The sequence below is a fragment of the Phyllobates terribilis genome, unplaced genomic scaffold, assembly GCF_046119375.1.
Source record: "Phyllobates terribilis strain yellow unplaced genomic scaffold, ASM4611937v1 Scaffold_11__3_contigs__length_659146591, whole genome shotgun sequence".
In the NCBI taxonomy this organism is placed as follows: Eukaryota; Metazoa; Chordata; class Amphibia; order Anura; family Dendrobatidae; genus Phyllobates; species Phyllobates terribilis.
In genome coordinates this window covers 106,384,198-106,396,230 of record NW_027362771.1, presented here as the reverse complement: position 1 = coordinate 106,396,230, position 12,033 = coordinate 106,384,198, and the positions used below count along the sequence as shown (strand labels likewise).

The following is a 12,033-nucleotide window of genomic DNA, read 5'->3' as shown; positions in this document are numbered from 1 at the left end:
TCATTTAACCCGTTCCCAACATTGGATGCACCAGTACAACCAATGTCGGATCCCCGTCTTTAATGCAAGCTCTGGAAGCTCTTTCATCTTACCTTGCAGGTAATGACTGTAGTTTGTGTTCACAGGAGACCATGATTTTTACTATATATTGCAATACTGTAGTATTTAAGTATATAGTACAAGTGATCAGACGCTAGCAGGTTCAAGAAAGAAGGAAGGCTGACAGCACTCACTAAGATGGACGCTCGTTCAAAGTTCCAAGGAACCCACTTGGAGGAGTAACAGCATAGAGGCAAACAAACAGCGTCCAGTCCAGGTTGATACGTTTCATAAGCTGAAGTTTATTCCGTCATCCTACAACTTTTCGGAATAATCTAACTTTTGAAATGCATCTGCCTGGTCTGGACGCTGTTTGTTTGCCTCTATGCTAGCAGGTTCAAGTCCTGTAAGTGGATTAAAAAATAATTAAAAATAATATGTATAAAAAAAGGCGAATCACCCTCACATAACAGTTAAATGAAAAAAATAAATGTGGTATCACCACGTCTGTAAAAGTTCAGCCCATCAAAAGGTAAAATGAATTAACCTGATCAGCAAGCTCTATAACTAGAAAATAAATCAAAATGCCAGACTTAACTTTTCGGTCTTTTCAACTACATGAAAAATGCAATAATAACCGATCAAAACATCGTATCAACCTCAACAAGGCATCAATAAAAACGCTAGCTTACCATGCTGAAAACACGTCCTCACAAAGCTCCATCGACGGGAAAATTATAACCTTACTGGTTACTTTTTTCCCCATTACCAAAATAAGAAACAAACTATACAATTTTGATATCTCCTTAGTTGTACTGACCTGAAGAAGTAATTTTTACTAATGCAATAAAAACAATTACAATTTCAGCACAATGGGAGTTTTTTTTCCATTTTCCAGTACATTAAATGGTAAAATTATTAGTTAATTTCGAAACTACAACTCTTACCTCGAAAAAAAAAAATGTGCTCCTACGGCTATATTGAACAAAGACTAAATAAGAAAAAAAAATCCTGGCTCCTGAAGGAAGTGGAGGAAAAAATGGAAAATTGATATGTCAGTGATGGTTTAAATGTGTTTTGCATAAAACGCTTAAACGGAATCTGTCAGCAGGATTTCACCCCCAAACTGTTTTGATGCGCATGCATCTCTTTCATTGACAAGTCCAGCAATACCTTTATCTGACTAGTCTTTTCCTCCATTACTGATTAATCAGCATTTGAACTGATATGCAAATGAGTCTGTAGATCTGAAGCCTCTGTCACTCCGGTGCCATCTCCTCCTGCTGGACTGACAGGCTCTGTGCTGTGTGACTTCAGGCAAAGGAGCCATAAAGCAGGAGGAGGCCATGCTGGGCAGGAATAGAGCTGGAGTGATAGAGACTTCAGATCTACAAATGTTCTTCAGCCTCATTTGCATTTCCGTTTAAATGCTGATTTCTCACTAATGGAGGAATGAACTGGCCATTTAAAGGTGTTGCTGGACTTATCTTTGAAAGCACTACATGCACATATAAATAGTTTGGGGGTAAAATCTGCTGATTTGCATACTTGAAGTTGCATGCCATATAAACTCATCTGGCTTCTCTCAGTACCTTTTTATGGAGAGAAGCCAAATGCATTAATCGGCACATGCTAATCACGTTCAGGCGGTCATGTTGCTGCCTGCTCACCCCAGGAATACAAGGGAATAGTGACCGCATGCACACCGCTCACTGTCATCATTCAGCAGTGGCAGAGTTACTGCCAATTTAGGAAAGCCCTCAAGAATATTTTGGAGTACTTGCTATCTTTGTAACCAATAGATGTAGTGCTCATGAGGCTATGTAATCAAATATGTCTCTGAATAGGTCGATGACCATCCTGAAGTGCTGGATGTCGCTGCGGTTGAGGCAGCTCTTTCATTTTGTGAAGAGAATGATGACCCCCAAGCCCTTGGTGGGCCCTGGGATCAAGCTGTTCAGGAACACACAGTGAAACAAGAGACCCTTCCAAAGTCTCTTATTCCAGGGTCCAAGGATACAGATACAATAATGAACATCATGGAGCTGACTGATATAAAAGCCGAGCCTTCTGAACCGGAGATGGAGCTTGCCCAGTCAGAGGAGACATCTGTGACTCCTCACTCAGCCTTTCAGCTTAAACCCCCTGTAGAAGAGTTTACTGAAACTAGTGGTAAAGAACCAGTAAAAGAAGAGGAAGAATCGGCTGATCACCAAATGAAAATGGAGGTACTGTTATAAGGTTCAGTGTCAATTGTGATATCGATAGCAATTCAGTGTGGCAAATGTAATATTTTCTCTTGCCTTAAGGAGCCACAGTGTGAAACTTCTCAAAGTGAGGCTTTTTCTAACGATGAAGAAAAGGGGATGCCATCCGAGGAAAGTCCATCAGTTAACGGTACGCATTGAGATACATGTAAATTAGACTTTGGATTATCATTGAGCTGATAGGAGGAGGTGGTGAATAACTATACTTATTAATATTGTACTTCTCTTATTTTCAGAGCCAATGAAATCAGAACCCCCAGCTGCTAGTCAGAATAAGGTAACTATTCTGTTGCCCAATTTTTGTAAAATTAAAAGAAAAATTAAAGGTGTAGTTTATATATATGGAAGAGAAATTGTGCTAATACTTTATCCAGGACTCTCAAGGAGAAGAAGAAGAGGAGGAAGATGATGTGACAAGTGAGGTTGGGAGTCCTGAAGAGCCCAAGGAAGAAGAAGCCGGGGAGGAATATCTGTCTGAAATGGATAATGAGCCTCCAATCAGTGAGAGCGATGATGGGTTCAGCATTCATAATGCGCAGCTTCAGTCTCACACACTTGCTGATTCTATCCCCAGCAGCCCAGCATCCTCCCAGTTGTGAGTACATTTACGAGGACATTTAAATGTTGATTGATTCAATTTTGTTTTGTCTGTTTAAATAACACATCACTATAATTCCAGTTCAGTTTGCAGTGAAGATCAAGAGGCAATACAAGCTCAGAAAATTTGGAAAAAAGCTATTATGTTGGTGTGGAGAGCAGCAGCCAATCACAGGTCTGTGCCAATCGCGTATTTGTGTCCTACTGCCTTTAATAACTTTAGTTTAGAGTTTACAACACTGCTTCTTCAGACCAACTTATTTAAAACACTGTATTTTTTCTTGTAGTGTCAGTTAATTAGATATCATATCTTTAATAGTTTAACTCTTGATAAATAACCTTATGTTTCAGAGTCCAAGCTTGAAGGGGGAATTTTAGTTCTCACATGTCTGTTTTAGTACAAACCTAACAATTCAGCATTATGAGTTTTAGAGCTCTGCATTGTGCTGTTTCTCTGAGACTACTCCTAGAAATATATGAATATAGTGCTATATGTGTAATCAATTGGGGGGGGGGGGGGTTTCTACAGTCTTCCACAATCCGATCAATGCTAGCAGAGGCAGAGTTTTCAGGGGTACGTTCCTTTGACAAGGGAAGTGGTACCACATAGTTTTCATGTAGACTAACAGTGGATTGTTTCAACACACAAGAATTATGAGAATAGTTGTACCAGAATTGCCATTTTATGCCAATACAATTATTCCCCAAACTAGACTTTATATGTGAATAAATACTCGGTGACTACCTCCTATGTTGGTCATCTACCTTTTTATTAAATGATCTTGTTGGACTAGGTTAATGTCCTGTGAGCTTTTATTCAGTGAACACTGAAGGGTCCCATAGGAGATTTGTTTAACTAGAAAATATGGTGACTTTCTTTTTTCCTTTTGTCAAGGTATGCCAATGTCTTTCTTCAGCCTGTGACAGATGACATTGCTCCTGGTTATCACAGTATTGTTCAAAGGTAATAATCCAATGTCTGCTTTTATCTTATTAATGCCTAACAAAAAGGCATTCAAGCTAAGGGAGAGAAAATAATTGCTTTGTTTAGGTGGGTGGATTTGGAATAGAATTTTTTTTCTCTATCGCTTCATTGGGGGTCACAGGAAACCATGGGTGTATGCTCCTGCAGCTTGATGGTTGTAATTTAAAGGGGTTTTTCCACTGACAAATTTCATACACTTGCACCTAACATTATATGTCAGAAAAGGATTAAAGGGGTTGTCCCATGAACAAAGTTAATTTTAATCAATAGATCTTGGAATAATAATTTCCACAATTGAATGTGTTTAAATAAAATGTTCCTGTGCTGAGATAATCTTATACATGTGTCCCTGCTGTGTACTGTGTAATTACTGTGTCTGACCGTGCAGGAACATTTTTTTTTTATAAAACCTCCAATTGTAGAACTTATTTGTATTCCATGATCTATTAATTAAAATGAACTCTGAGTGTGGGAAACTCCTTTATCATTTTCTGACATCTATTGTTGGGTGCGAGTGTATGGCATTGAGCCCAATCTATACGGGCAGGTGCCAATGCTCCATTTGCACTGTTAACAGCTAAAAATGCCGTTATCAGTCTCTTACACTCGCATCTAAAAATCACCATCCTTGTGGGGCATTTATTTGTCCACTGCGTGACGCATACACACGGTGCCAGTGTCTTGTCATGGCAGCATGGGGCCTACTGAAAGACCCTGTTGCTGCCATCTTTGATTCCTAGCATGTGACTTTTACAATGCAAAAAGCTTACATTGTAAAAGCAACTTCCAGTCCACTCCTAAATCCTGTATGTCGGAATAGAAGTCACGTGACTCAGAAGAGGACCGTAGCGGCGCTGGAATCCAGGGAAGATGGCAATCGGAGAGTATTTTAAAACAAGTACACTACACTGCATAAATATTGAGAAAAATTTAGGGCTAACATTTTGTCAGGATAAGATTTAGCTTAATTAAATAAACAGAGAAAAAAAAATGTTTTAAGTTTTATATCTGTGTAATTGTACTAACCTGGAGAATCCTATTGCCAGGTCAGTTTTATCTCACAATGAATGCCGTAAAACAAAAAAAAACAAAAATCAATGGAGGAATTATTTGTTTTTTTTTCCCTTCACCATTTCATTCCACTTTGAATCTTTATTTACAGTTTTAGTACGTTTTATGGTAAAGTGAATGGTGTAATTGAAAACTACAACTCCTGCAAAAAACAAGACCTGATATGGCTATGTCAACATCAGACTAATAAAGTTATGGCTCTTAGAAGAATAGGCAGAATCGAAAGCACCAAAACAAAAATTTGCTTGGTCGGGAATGGATTAAAAAGGAATTTCAATTCATGTCCTAAATTATTATTTTTAATTAGTGTGAAATATTTAGCATCATTTGTTGCCCTACTCTTTATGCAGCCTTTTATTTCCTAGGCCCATGGACCTATCTACTATAAAGAAAAACATTGAGACTGGTTTAATTCGGAGTACAGCGGAATTCCAGAGGGACATCATGCTCATGTTCCAGAATGCTGTAATGTATAACAGTTCTGACCATGATGTCTACCACATGGCTGTAGAGATGCAGCGTGATGTGCTGGAACAAATCCAGGTATGCTTACTAGTGTGATAAATGAAAGAAATGTGCTAACCATCTTTAATGTTCTGAATAGTTGGAAGATGTTAGGTTATATATATTGTTATAGATGTAATTGTTAAATATTTTTTTTCTTTCTCGTATGTTAGCAATTTTTAGCCACACAGTTGATTATGCAGACGTCTGAATCAGGAATCAGTGCAAAAAGTCTGAGGGGCCGAGATTCCACACGCAAGCAAGATGCCTCAGAAAAGGTAATTGTATGGATTGGAAATGAATTCAATTCTGCACTTGTCCTTATCTAAAATGCTATTTCTTAGAGAGATGAATTTATTGAAGTTATATTTGGTTAACCTATTTGATAGCTAATTCAGCCATGTTCTGAAATTGGGTTTTACCCTGCTTTTCTAAAATCCTGGGTGGTGGCCTTACCTAGCTGGACAGAAATACATTCTTAACACCCAGTATTGCTACATAAGATAACTAGACATATTTGCTATTGAATAGACCGTTGGTAGTTTCTGTGGGAATTGTAAAGTATCTATAAATAGTTCTTATCACCAATCTGAGACCGAACTCTGTAGTTAATAAGACTGTGGGCAGCCTCAGATTGGTATTTTTTTTTAGACATAATCCAGTACCAAAAGTAGCCTCAATGTCTCCTGAACTTCTTTGTTGTGGGATCCCATAACCCTCCATGGTTGCTCTTGTAAAAGAGCAAGATCTCTCTCTTTCCACTAATCCAGCCAGTGCTAGGACAACCCCTTTTCGATCTGAATATTTGCCCCCGTCAAAAAACACTTATTTTTCTCTCCTGTGTCGGCACCGTTCCAGCAGTGTTGGCACTCGCAGTCCTGTGGCTCACGTGCGCTGGTTATGACATGTGACCCCTGCGCCCAATCACCGCTGGTTTCACTGTCCCCGCCTTTGGACATATATGTAATCAAGTGGAAGTGAGAGCTGCTGCTGGCCGCTATCTAGGACAACCCCTTTAATACAGAATACAGCGTCTACTGCTCAGTAATGGACTACGTATAAAATTTCTTGTAGAACAATAAGAGGCAAACCAGTAAATATTTATTGTTTGAGTACATTTGTTGATATATAATCTATCAATTTATTTTGTATATAAATATAATATATTTTTTAAATGAACAAATGTCAGACAATAATTGCGAATGAAATGATTGAATAGCGATCATTACATCGAACATCATGCATTGCGTTCACACAGACAAGATGATCTTAAGTGTTGACGTTTTCAATGTTCAAATCCCATAAGTGATACTCTTTATTCTGAGTATATGACTTCATAAAATATTGTGCAAACATTTCCAGTAATACTGTAAAATAATATTTTGTCAAATTATCAGTGAAAATCTTTTTCGCTAATTACGAATTTGTACTCTTTCCGATGCTCCATCTGCTATTGAACTATTGCTTTGGAGCACGATTAACCCCAATTAGGACTTGAATTTCCACTTCTCCTCATTGTCTGTCAAATCATTGAACGAATGAACAATCTCCATTTCTTTTCTGCAATTTTCAAAAATTGAATGAGAATTTTTTGGCTCACCTAAATGATTTTATGCATGACGAACGAACATACTCACATTGTATAGTTATTGGGAACAATGGGTTGTTACCGTTAGGATCTGACAGATTATCGACCAGTGTAAGTGAGCCTTTACCCAATACACACACCTTTTAATCACTATGTTTACCAGTAGGGGTGTATCGGAAGAGCAGGCAGAGGGAATTTTGTTGTGCAACAGTTTTCCTGTTACCATCAACAGACTTCAGGCCTCATTTGCTGAATTGTCAATGAGAAATCAAGGAATAGTTTTGATTTGTCAGTGGACAATCATGGTAAACGCTTTGCTCTCACCATTATCATGCTCTCCTAAAGGAAATTATTGGAGTTATATTAAAGGGTTTTTCTGCTCTTTAAAATTGACAGTGGAAAGCCATACTTATTAAAAAGGAAATAAAAAAGGCATATTTGCTCTTGAATCCTTCCACTCCACTATAGTGCAATTTCTTCAGCAGTCTCCGTCACCGCAGTGACCTGACTGGTGATGCCCCTAATTGCCCGCAGAGCAGATGACTGTTAGTTGGTGCGTCATCTCTTCTGGATTCCTGGATTTTCTCACGAATCCTAATACTATTGAATTCTGATCTCTGCTGTTAACCCCTTTAATGCCACTATTGATCTCTGACAGTGGCAATTAAGATGCCCATTCTGGGAAGGGTGTGTTTTTAAGTGCACCCATGACCATCTCAACCTCTTTCCCCAAAGGGTTCTCATTGTAGCCAAGGACCTGCTATGATGGTACTTCTGTAAAGACAAAGCAGTGGCTGGGCTTCATACGAGACCATGATTTCAGCAGCAGAAGGGAAGGAAGGGAGACACGGATCCATTACTAGTGGGTAGGCGGAGCCCCACAGGATAGTTCACCTCAGATTAGAAAAAGTGACGACCGGTCCCTCCAGCTTAGGCTCCTCCTACTCCCATGTCCTTCAGTCTAAAATTTGAGGTCGCAGAGGATAGTCGCTGCCTTTGCAGCTCCTCAGAAATTTTTTTTATTTTCGCATTTCTGGAGACCTGGACCCCCCGTGGTCTAGAGGTCTCAGGGGGTCTCGGCGCTGCTGGGACCCCTGACCCTTCCCTGGCAGATCTGCGTACCCCCTAAGGAGGACCCCGCAGAAGCCTGCCGGCCCCGGGGGATACAGGGCGCTCCCTGGCGGAGACGCACACCTCTTCTGTGGGGTCCCTGCGCGCTCCGCCGTGGGGGGGAGCAAAGGGCCACGGCACCACACATCCCTGGGAGTCCCTGTGGCGCTCAGGTGGCTAAGTGCTCTCAAGGTCTGAGCGCTTTAGCGGCTGCGGCGGTAGCCGCTGTTACTGTTGCAAGTGGTGACTGCTGTTTTGTCCTTGCAGGAAGGATATCACCGCTGCATACGGTGTTTGTGTAACTCTCTGCCAGCAGGGGAGCAGGGACGGAGGAGCCGCGGGCTCCGTTAGTATGCGGCGGCGGGGGGCGTGGCTTCGCGCCTCTCTGCTGCCTGTCATTTTAGCCTCAGACGGGAAGCGCCCGGAAAGCGTGCGCTGGAGCTGACCCAGCCCCTTCTTCTTCTGGGTCCTTCTGCCGGCGTCCATTACCTCGTGCAGCACCTCCTGCTCCCTGCTCCCTGCTCCCCGCTCTCTACATCACCAGACACCGGGAAGAGCAGTCACCGCGGCCAGCTGGTGAGTCACTTCTGCCTTTTAAGGCAGAAGATTCCTTTTTCTCACTATTGCTGCGCAGAGCACCTTACTGCTGGCCTGTTAAGGCAGACAGGGTGTGCTATATCTGGCGCTGCTACCTCTCTGCTGAGGAGGATCTGGGACTCGCACACCTCTGTCCTTTTAAGGCAAAGGTGTATTGCGTGATCAGCAGCATTAACCCCTTCTGAACGGGGTCTGGCCTCATCAGAGCCGTTAACCCTTTCTGGATGTGCATGCTTCTGGGATCAGAGGGTGCATCACCCTAGTCTGTTAGGTTAACTTTTGCTCTGCAGGCAGCTGGGGTAGCTCTTCTCCCTCTAAGGAGGAGCTTTAACCCTTCAGTGCTTGGTGATTTTTTGTGTAGGAACAGGCTGTGGTAACGGAATCACACATCCTCGGTTACTGTACCCATTGTAAGGGGTTATTATCGCCTTATCCGCGACGCTCGCAACTGTGTGGGGGCATGTCGGATCAGGGACCAGGGGGCGCGGACCTCTCTCCCGGTCCACTTCAGGATCGGTCACGCGTATCTGATACGCCGGGGTCTTCGACGGCGTCAGGTTCGACACTGGTTGGGGGTCTCAGTGATGTTAAAGTGGAGGCGCTCACACGCTCCATTGACAGTCTGTCTGACCTCCTGGGTCATTAGGTATCAGCTAAGTCCCAACCGACGTCACGAGGCAAGAAGCGCCACAGGCCTGTGGTGGCGCTGTCTCCTCCGCGCAGTGCGTCGGAGGCTTCGGAATCACCGACAGACTCTGCTGGTGAGATCTCCGATTCTGATGAAGAGGATCGGCAGGGTCGCTCTGCTTCTTTTTCAGGCCGCGTGGACGCTTTTATTGGGGCTATGCGGGAAGCATTACAGCTGTCTGAAGAGGCGAGGCGCCCTGGCAAGTCGGCCCGGCTGTATCAGGAGTCGCGTCGGGCTCGTTCGACACTGCCGGCACATGATGAACTTAACGAGGCGGTGGAGAAAGAACGCCTTTGTCCGGATAAACGCTTCCAGGGGATGCGTTTTTTTTGATGCCCTGTATCCCTGCTCCACGGAGACGATCGCTAATTGGGGCCCCTCTCCTGAAGTGGACGTGCCATTGTCTCAGCTGAGCAAATCTTCTTTGCTTCCTGTTAAAGGGAAGGCGAGTTTACAGGAACCGCTGGACAGAAGGACGGAGTTAGCGGCGAAGTCCATCTACGAGGTCGCGGGTCATGGATTCCGAGCGGCCTTGGGGGCCATGTGGGCTGGTGAGGCTTCTCTGCGGTGGTTGGATCAGCTGCGGATGGCGTGGCAAGATGGGACTCCGCTGTCTGAGGTGGAAAGGCTCTTCCAGCTGTTGGAAGAGGCGGCCCGACATGGCAGGGACGCAGTGCTGGATACTACTTCGGTTCTGTCCAGGGCTCAATCCTCGGCCGTCACAGTCAGGAGAGCACTGTGGCTTAAACAGTGGACTGGAGACGCAGTATCCAAACAAGGTTTGCTGAGTCTGGCGTACAAGGGCGGTCAGCTTTTTGGTTCGGACCTCACGGAGCTGATTGCTAAGGCCAAGGCCAAGGATACATCTTTGCCGCAGCGGAAAGCAGCGGCTTCTACGTCTGGCAAGTCAAGTGCCGGTAGTGGTCGTCGGTCCTTTCGGCCCAGGGGACGGTTCGGTTAGACCTCTTGGAGATCGGGTCGTCCCTTGTCTTCCGGAAAGAAGGCCACCCAGAAATCCATACACCCTGGAAACAACATTTCCGTCAGGACAAACGGGAGGTTGACAAAAAGCCCGCTAAGGCGGACTGATGCCAGGAACCCACTTGAGGGCTCTCGGGTGGGAGGTTTTCTGCTACAATTCGGGTCGATTTGGGCGTCCCACGTATCGGACGCCTGGGTGACGCGGGTTATGTCGGCAGGCTATTTCATAGAGTTTCATTCTCGACCCCCGGACAGGTTTCGTCAGTCACGCATCCCGTCCGAGCCCAAGCTGGCTACCGCACTACTGCGGGAGGTCGACTCTCTTCTGCAGCAGGGTGTGGTGGTTCCGGTTCCACCGGAGGACCGGGGAAGGGGGTTTACTCCAACCTTTTTGTGGTCCCCAAAAAGGAGGACAAATTTCGCCCCATTCTGGACCTCAAAGAATTGAATTTTCATGTCCGGACCCGGAAATTCCGTATGGAGTCTCTTCGCTCTGTCGTGGCGGCCCTGTCGCAGTACGATGTCCCTATCGGCAGGGCTCGCCAGCGCTTCCTGCGTTTCGCCATAGATCAGGCCCATTACCAGTTTGTGGCCCTACCATTCGGGTTGGCCTCGGCACCCAGGGTTTTTACAAAGATTCTGGCGCCGCTCATGGCGCTCCTTCGAAGGCAAGGAGTTACGATTCTCCTCTACCTGGACGACCTGTTAATTGTGTCGCCCACAGCGGAGGAGGCGGTGACAGCTCGCGATCTCTCCCTTCAGCACCTGGAGGACTTCGGGTAGCTGGTCAATTGGAAGAAGTCGTCATTGGAGCCGTCGCAGTCAATCTGTTCTTGGGGATGCATTTCGACACGGTACGGGCAGTGGTGTCCCTGCCTCCGGACTAACAAGCGAACCTTCGTCACCATGTCCAGGCTCTGAGGTTGGCGATGTCACTTCGGAAGTGTATGCGCCTTCTGGGTCTGATGGTGGCGGCAATGGAAGCGGTACCGTTTGCACAATTTCATTCCCGGGGTCTCCAAGATCTTATTCTGACCCGTTGGGATCGATCGCCGGCTTCGCTGGATCGCTGTGTCGGTATCTCCCGCAGGGTGCGAGAGTCTCTTGGATGGTGGTTACATCCGGAGGCTTTATCCCTGGGGAAATCCTTCCTCCTCCCACGGTGGTTGGTCACGATCTCTGGGTTCAGGGGGTCTGGTCGTCAGAGGAGTCATCTCTGCCGATCAACATCCTGGAGTTGAGAGCAATATTTCTCTGCCTCCGACATTGTACTGTCTCTTTGAGCGGTCTGCTGGTCCGGATTCAGACAGACAATGTGACAGCTGTCGCGTATATCAACCATCAGGGCGGGACGAGGAGTTCCAGACTCATGATGGAGGTCTCTCGGATCCTGGTATGGGCCGAGTCCATGGTTCCAGCCATCTCCGCGATTCACATCCCAGGAGTGCTGAATATCACGGCGGACTTCCTCAGTCGCGAGCAGGTGGATCCCGGAGAGCGGAGTCTTCATCCGGAAGTTTTTGCACTGCTGTGCTCCCGTTGGGGGACTCCCCAAGTGGACTTGATGGCATCCAGGCTGAACGCCAGGATTCCGACGTTCAGGTAC

At 45.1% G+C, this 12,033-nt stretch overlaps 1 protein-coding gene across 7 annotated transcripts in view; it reads left to right on the top strand.

Annotated features, from left to right (window-relative positions):
* BRD8 (bromodomain containing 8) overlaps window positions 1–12,033 on the top strand; it is an 86,185-nt gene that overhangs the window by 62,489 nt on the left and 11,663 nt on the right. For all 7 annotated transcript variants that reach the window (XM_073651408.1, XM_073651406.1, XM_073651410.1 and 4 more), the window contains 8 exons: window positions 1,887–2,267; window positions 2,349–2,436; window positions 2,543–2,583; window positions 2,681–2,901; window positions 2,986–3,078; window positions 3,799–3,867; window positions 5,325–5,502; window positions 5,637–5,741. In XM_073651408.1, coding sequence (XP_073507509.1) covers window positions 1,887–2,267; window positions 2,349–2,436; window positions 2,543–2,583; window positions 2,681–2,901; window positions 2,986–3,078; window positions 3,799–3,867; window positions 5,325–5,502; window positions 5,637–5,741 — 1,176 coding nt within the window. The remainder of the gene's footprint in view (window positions 1–1,886; window positions 2,268–2,348; window positions 2,437–2,542; window positions 2,584–2,680; window positions 2,902–2,985; window positions 3,079–3,798; window positions 3,868–5,324; window positions 5,503–5,636; window positions 5,742–12,033) is intronic.